Source organism: Prunus avium, chromosome 3, assembly GCF_965620075.1.
Source record: "Prunus avium chromosome 3, drPruAviu1.hap1.1, whole genome shotgun sequence".
NCBI lineage: Eukaryota > Viridiplantae > Streptophyta > Magnoliopsida > Rosales > Rosaceae > Prunus > Prunus avium.
In genome coordinates this window covers 31,858,520-31,865,872 of record NC_142286.1, presented here as the reverse complement: position 1 = coordinate 31,865,872, position 7,353 = coordinate 31,858,520, and the positions used below count along the sequence as shown (strand labels likewise).

Sequence of the window (7,353 nt, the reverse complement as noted above, 5' to 3'; positions counted from 1 at the left end):
CCCCCCATGCGCCGGCGTCATCAGAGTCATCAGTGGCGCAACCAATGAGCGCCAGGCGGCGTCATCCGCTTTCCAGCACCACCGACGCCACTTCGAGCGGACCAGGTAAAGATTTCCTTCAACTACATATGTTTCGTACCAATATTTTAGTCAAATTAAACTAACATTAATTTCATATTTCTTTGCAGCCAAGAAGAACACCCGGGGACCGTGTCGCCAGTTGGCTACATCGAAGGTCACCCGGGTGAACAACTCTCGTATCAACATCAGATACGACGATCGTCATCAGGCTGCCCCAACGGCAGACCAACATAGCTCATTGGCGCACGATGTTGGTGCAGTCGTTCGGACCTATTGTCCGATGAAATGGAAGTCTTGGAAGGCCATGCCTGATGCGGTGCATAACGAGATGCATGGACACCTGTCGGTATGTATCTTACATTTTAATTGTTTTTCCTTCCAATTTTATATATTTTAAATATTTAATGTATGTAATTATTTTATTGTAGATGAATTACAATTTAGAGAATGTCAACGATGAGTTGTTGGGGTACATCAACAGACTCTTCGCTGATAGGTACAAGCAGTGGAAGAGCGACTTGCACCACCACTTTCAGGCATTTGATGATCCGCAGGTTGCTCTTCAGGAGGGTTGCCCGAAGGAGCTTGAGGGGCGGGAGGATAGTTGGCAGTGGCTCTGTGGTCATTTTCAGGAGGCTGATTATGTGGTATTTTTTATATTAAGTTCAAAATTATTACACGTTTCTTACTAATGATTTATGTCATTTTTTAATATTTCATTTCAATTTCAAATAATACGTTTTAATTTTTGTATAACAGAAGATGGCTAAAGCAAATAAGGGCAATAGGGAGAAGAAGGCTCTTCTCCATCATTCAGGTTCCAGGCCCTTCTCCTATAGGATGGATGCGCGACGTCGGGTAATAATAAGTTGTTTTTATTTAATTTTTAATATGTCATTAATGTTAATTTCTTTTTTTTTTTTGTACTAACATTTTTATACTCTTGTTCAATTTAGGAGGGGTCCAAATTCCCAGAGATTGACGTCTTCGGCGACGTTTATGTTCGACCTGGGAATGAGTTGGCGGAGTCCCTTCATGTAAGTACTCTTTAATTTTAATGATTATTTTACGCGTTCAAGTTTCATAGTTATTATATAAATGTTTTTATTTATATTTTATGTTATGTTAAACAGACGACCATGATTGAGAAGAGCCAGTTGGTTCTTCAGGAGTCCGCCTCCCAGCTTCCTCCCGATACGCCGCTCGAGTCTGTGGCTCCTCCACAGGATGCAGGGTTTCAGATCTTGACGAACACCTTGGATCAGACTCTAGGGAGGCGGCTAGGGACATACTGTCGAGGGATGGGGAATGCCCGGCGGCGGGAACCTAGATCCCGTTCATCGTCGCAGTCAAATAGTGTTTTGACAGCAAAGGTGGCCCAGCTTGAAACCCAGATGGCACAGATGGCTCAGATTATACAGTCAATGGCCCAGTCCGGCGTTCCCGTACCATCTTTTGTTCCCCCGTCCACCTCTGCGCATGGCCACCAAACCTCTGCCCCTGTCCCCAATGTCCAGACCTCCGAGCCGCATTTGCCAGACGAGGAAGTAGATTTAGCTACATTGTTTAATTAGTTTTTTACTTTCTTAATTACATTTTAAATATTTCTCTTGTATATTATACATTTATATTATGTTTTAAAAAACTATTTTCTCTTCATTACATTTTTCAATTGCAATTTGATTTAATTATAAAAATAAAATAAATCAAAATTCTTTTTTTTCACATAAATTAAAAAAAAAAAATTAATTACTAATATTTGCGCGACGAAAAATTGACCCGTCGCGCAAATCACGTTTTAAAAAATAAAAAAACCATAAAAATATATCGTAAACGAATATAATCCTCGGTTTGCGCGACGGACGTATTTGTCCCCTAAAGAAAATGCGACAAATAAATCATTGTCGCGCAAGGGTTTGAGTCACGATCCTTATTCATCGCACAAGGTATTTGCAACGACGAAATATTTGTCGCGCAAATATTGTTTGCGCGACGAATATATGTCGTCGCATTATGTTCATGCAACGTCTGTTAATTCGTCGCGCAAAAAATATTTGCGACGGATTGAAGTGTCGTCGCGCGTAGTTGCTGCAACGCCTGTACTCTCGTCGCGCAAAATATTGAGCGACGGATTGTTTGTCGTCCCTGAACTATTGGCGCAACGAAGGGTATTGCGCGACGATATTTTATAGTTTTGTCGCGCAAAGTCTAGCGTGACGGTATTTGCGCGACTGATTTTGCGCGACGATATATCTGTCGCGCTATTGTTTCCGCGACAGATTTGCTCTTTGCGCGACTATTTTTGATTCGTCGCGCAAACGCTCAAATGTAGTAGTGTAATTAACAATTTGGTATGAGTATGTTTTTGTTCTCAATGCTAGAAGGGGCCCTAGTTCTTAATTTCGAAAAGTTTAGTCTTGAGTGAAAGTTCACCGACAAAAATAATCAGCCAACCAATAACTATTGCTATGTAAGCTTCTAGTCTTCAACCGCATGACCAAAAGTGGGTAAATTATATGCATAACTTTGCAGTTCCAAACCAAACATTCAGCCCATGAGCCAAGCCAAGCATATGTAGGTTTGAAAAGACTACTGAACTTAGCATGTGTATCCATTAATTTTGGTACCACTTTATTGTGTGGATTGCTACTCAACTCTTTGGACCAACTTATATGTGGTGTACATCTTGAGGTAAAGACAACTTGTCGATCTAGCAATAAATAATATGAGGTTGAAAGAAACTGAAAAAAGATCGAGCACTGACTCAACATGATTAAGTAATTACATTAACATGATATCATACTGAGTTTCAATTTAAGGATCCCTAAAATGATTTTATTTGAGATTGATAAAGAGGGTATTGATATATATATATATTTACAAAATAAACGGTTTGGATTAGTGAAATACAATGCGGAGTGGGTCTTACAAGAGTGTCCCTCAAATATATTTGAAGGATCTCTCAATGAAAACTCCCTGCATATATATAAAGGATATTTGAACTGCGGTGGGCAAGTCCTTTTTCAAGCAAAGCGTCATATTCATTAAATCACGAAGATGCATTGGATTGGGTTTGATTTTTGAGCACATGGAGATCATTAGAGCTTAGTTTCATTTGTAATACTATGTAACTTCCTTGTTTCATTTAGCATTGGCTCTTCTTCGCTTAATGTATAATTGAAGAGGGCTTAATCCCTCAACATCACCTGGCTAGTTAGTAGAAAGAAAACTGTGCTTGAAATTATTTTTTCCCTTGTACTTCTATTGTGAATCTTTAGCAATTCCTCACACTCACTTGTAATTTGGTTTGTAACCACACTCATAGACACTCTCTAGCCACAAATAATATGACTTCCTAAAAGTCTTATTTATAGTGGGTAGGAAATAGGATTAAAATAGGAAACCTAAACTAAGTAGGAATTTAAATAAGAATCTAAAACAAGGCCAGTTTGGCATTGTTGTGATGTGAAAATAATCACAATCAGATGTGTTGTGAGATAAATCAGTTGTGAAAGAAAGCAGTTTGGCTTTTGGTAAATTTTTTATTAAAAGTAATATTGGTACAATAATCAGTTTTTGAGTGTGTGGTAATTTTTTTGTGTGAAAGTGTTGTGAGCTATGTATAATGACTAAAAAGAACATTATGGTGAAATAACTCTTTAATTCAAGTGGTTTTGTCCCTAATCAAGCTCTCGTTAGAGGAGTGTCTATGGTTTGAAATGAAGCATCTAATTAAAAGTATCATGTTTTTTTTTACTCAAGTAGTTGTTATCTTTGTATGTAGTCTGAAATGAAATAAACAATCAGAAACTTTCTAACCGATTTGAGTGGGGTTGGGTTTCACTCTCTTGAGTCTTCTCTAATAAGAAATAATAACAAGCAGGAACCAAGAATTGTCCATTTATTTTAAATAATCGAATTATTGGGTCCATATTGGTTATAGGGTCACCTTTAACAAAAGTAAATTGTTTCTTGTTCAACGCAAAAACCCTTACCATTCCATTTCTATTTCTAAAGCTTCTTCTTCATCATTAAGATAGTAACAAAGGGTAAAATAGTCATGGCTACTTTGTCTCACGCCTTTCCAAGCATTCTGTGTTCTTGTTGTCATTGTTGAATCAATAATCTAAAGGAAGATCACAAGGTATGCATTTGGGGTTTCTCCAGGGAATGAGTGACTATGACATCGGTATTTCTAGGGTTTATAGGAAGAAGGATATTAAAACTCTAACCGGTCGCTGCTATCATATCAGTTTGATTTGTAAATTGTACCATAATGAGTGAGCTTCCCTAACCCTAATTGAGAAGAATGAAATTGAAAAGAAAAATAAACCTAATATGTCACTTACCTGAGCCTTCCGGCTTTTAGATTTGCTTCAATTGATCCAACAAGAAAAATTGAAGAACAAGTGGAAGAGAAGGAGAAGAGGGAGCTTTAGACTAATGAACTTGGAAGAGAACGATGGGAAGGAGAAGACTGAAATTAGGAGAAAAGAGACGTGAGCGTGATATAGATGGGGTTATTTTAGGAATTTTGAAATTTTCATTAAAGTCCATCGCCACTCCAAAACTGATTACTGGATTAGCTGTTTTCCCTAATTGCTTTCTCTCACATCAATTATTCATAATACGTGATTTTCGTATCTCTTACCAAACTCCTTAGGTTTTCAAAGTTTTCAAAATAATCACTTATTATAACCCCAAATAAGCAATGCCAAATGGGCACTAAACAGAAAACAATATATTTTTTTTTCTAGTTGAATTTTATCTTCACAACTCAACATCGATATCACACCTGAAGAAAAAACATAAGCGTAATATATATAGAGTAATGCTAGAGACACCAACAATAATGTGTGGCGATTTTTTATTTTTTATGCCTAGCATCTAGTTTTTTCTTAACAGCACTTGATTGACTAAATTATCTAAGTTAATGGATGAGGAGCCATGTGGATCAGTTGCATTTTCTGCTAGTTTCTTCCACTCCTTAGCCTTCTTTTTCATTTTCTTACCCTTCTCTCCCTCCATCAACTCTCTAACAAGCATCTCCACTCCATCTCTCTTGACATCGTTATCAATCTGCATGCCACTGCTCCATTCATTGCAAGTATAATAACAATTGGTTTGCTGGTCAGCAAAAAATGGCCAGCAGAGCATAGGCACTCCTGCAGTCAGACTCTCCATGGTTGAATTCCAACCGCTGTGTGTTAAAAACCCTCCAACTGATGGGTGGTTAAGGACTTCTTCTTGTGGGCACCAACTTGCTATTAGACCTCTTTCCTTCGTTTCCGCCACAAACTCAGGTGGCAAATATGCAGATTCACCAACAACCAAATCGGGCCTAATTACCCAAAAGAAATGAAACTTGCTATTTGCAAGTCCCCAGCCAAACTCCAGAAGATGCTGCGGTGTCATGACCGCTACACTGCCAAAATTCACATAAACAACTGAATTTGGGGCCTTGGAATTTAGCCATTGAAGGCACTCAGTTTCTTCTTTCCATAAACTGTATCCGATAGGGCTAAAAGAATCTTCTGGTATCTGATTGAGAAGTAATTGGATAGGACCAATGGTATAAAGAGGTGGAATCAGCATAGATGAGAGAGCATCCATAACATCTTTTTCCAAAGCATCAAATGTAAGAAAAACAACTGCTGAAGCTTTATCAACTTTATCTGTTGCTTCCATGCAGAAGTTGAACATCACGTCATCATGATTTGTAGTTTGGATGAAGGTTGGAAGATCCCGTAGACGAATATCTTTCATCCCTGGAATCCAATCTATGACCTTGTCCAAATACCCATTTTTCAAACAGCTCTCATCTACATTGACAGCGAATTAATGAATCAATGAAACATTTCATTTGCAACTTTAACAACAAAATCTCTTGTCAAACTGTCTAGCAAACTATGATCTATTGATTAGGTTTTATTCTTGCATAAAAACACAGTCAGTTGGCATCTTATTTGCATAAAATCTCTGAACTATTTATATAGATGTTTCATTCACCTTTGAGTGGGGCAAGTCCTTTTTCCATCAAAGCGCGATACTGTTTAAAGCCCATGAAGCTGCTTGCAGCAACAGTGTAAAACAGTGTGATAGGGATTCCAAGTTCTTCAGCTGCTGTGATTGTGAACATGGACAAGAAACCGTCTGAAACTATGCAAGTCACCGGAGGAACACTACTTGCTGTCTCATTGAGTTTTACGAGGAGCTCAAGAAACGGAGGCAAGGGCAAGAAATTTCTGAACGACTCACAAAGCAAAGTGGAGTCTTGGGTGGCATCTTCATCTGATTCTGGAAGGCCGTCTGGAATGGTTTCGAATCGAAAATCAGGCAGGCCATCAAGGGAATTAGGTCCAAGAGATTTAAGAAATCGCCTGTGGTTGAACTCTGTGTTGACAAAGGTTATGTGAAAGCCTCTATGGCGGAGGAGTTTTGCTAATTTGAGCATTGCCTTTATATGGCTTTGAGCCGGCAAAGGAAGACAAACTGCATGAGGCTTATTGGAAAGTACAGGGGAAGCCATCTTAGGTTTTGTGATATAATGTATGTGCGTGTTGCATGACTTGCTCAAATGCAGATTATTTATAGGGTAGATCTACCTTCCAACGGGGCAGGTTTACTTTTTATATATAAACAGATTCGATAAAAAATATTTTTGCTCATCACTTTAACCAAATGTGTATCCTCACCATCATTCTTAATATTTGACACACATGTCCATAGGCATAAACATAGTTATGCATATGGACACTTGTTTAAGTATTGAGAACGGTGGTGATAATACACCTTAGATTAAAATGGTCACTACAAACAAAAAAAAAAAAAAAAAAAAAAGGGGCAATAGTATTGAGACTCACAATAGAATCTAGGGTTGTCATTATGTTTTTGGTACTTCCTGTTCTGATTTTTAGGTTTGAATCTAGGGTTGTCATTATGTTTTTGGTATGTTAATCAAGTTATAGATTATACTTGTGTTTGACTTGGATTATGCTTTGGTTTTTCTTTTTCAGATGATGAAGATGATGAAGATGATGAGGACAAACAACACTCAAGATACCAAAAGTAAATTGTAATTAATAAATTAGAGAATTGTAATGAATTTTTTTGGTTGAAAATTGTAATGGAATTGCAATCAAATGATATGATTATTGAATTGTTTCTTTGTGTATTGAATGGCAGTGGTTGTATGTACATATATTATTCAATTAGTCAATTACTAACAAATGAAAAGGAAGAGATACACCAAATAAAATAAAAAAAGAAATA

At 37.5% G+C, this 7,353-nt stretch overlaps 1 protein-coding gene and 1 pseudogene across 1 annotated transcript; one reads left to right on the top strand and one right to left on the bottom strand.

The window, feature by feature from the left end:
- Positions 1-361: 361 nt before the first annotated feature.
- LOC148295951 (uncharacterized) lies at positions 362-1,446 on the top strand (annotated as a pseudogene).
- A 3,340-nt stretch (positions 1,447-4,786) lies between these two features.
- Positions 4,787-6,664, bottom strand: LOC110751731 (7-deoxyloganetin glucosyltransferase). The gene is made up of 2 exons (XM_021952236.2): positions 6,091-6,664; positions 4,787-5,903 (listed from the first exon to the last, which is right to left on the bottom strand). Exons 1-2 carry the CDS (start codon positions 6,608-6,610, stop codon positions 4,969-4,971), a joined length of 1,455 nt encoding a protein of 484 aa, XP_021807928.1. The 5' UTR covers positions 6,611-6,664; the 3' UTR covers positions 4,787-4,968.
- Between the last annotated feature and the right edge of the window lie 689 nt (positions 6,665-7,353).

Excerpts from the sequence above, each read along its gene's own strand:
- LOC110751731 (XM_021952236.2), bottom strand. The coding sequence starts at position 6,610 with ATGGCTTCCCCTGTACTTTCCAATAAGCCTCATGCAGTTTGTCTTCCT. Across the intron at positions 5,904-6,090 it reads AGGACTTGCCCCACTCAAAG|ATGAGAGCTGTTTGAAAAAT; the intron begins GTGAATGAAACA and ends CTGTCAATGTAG.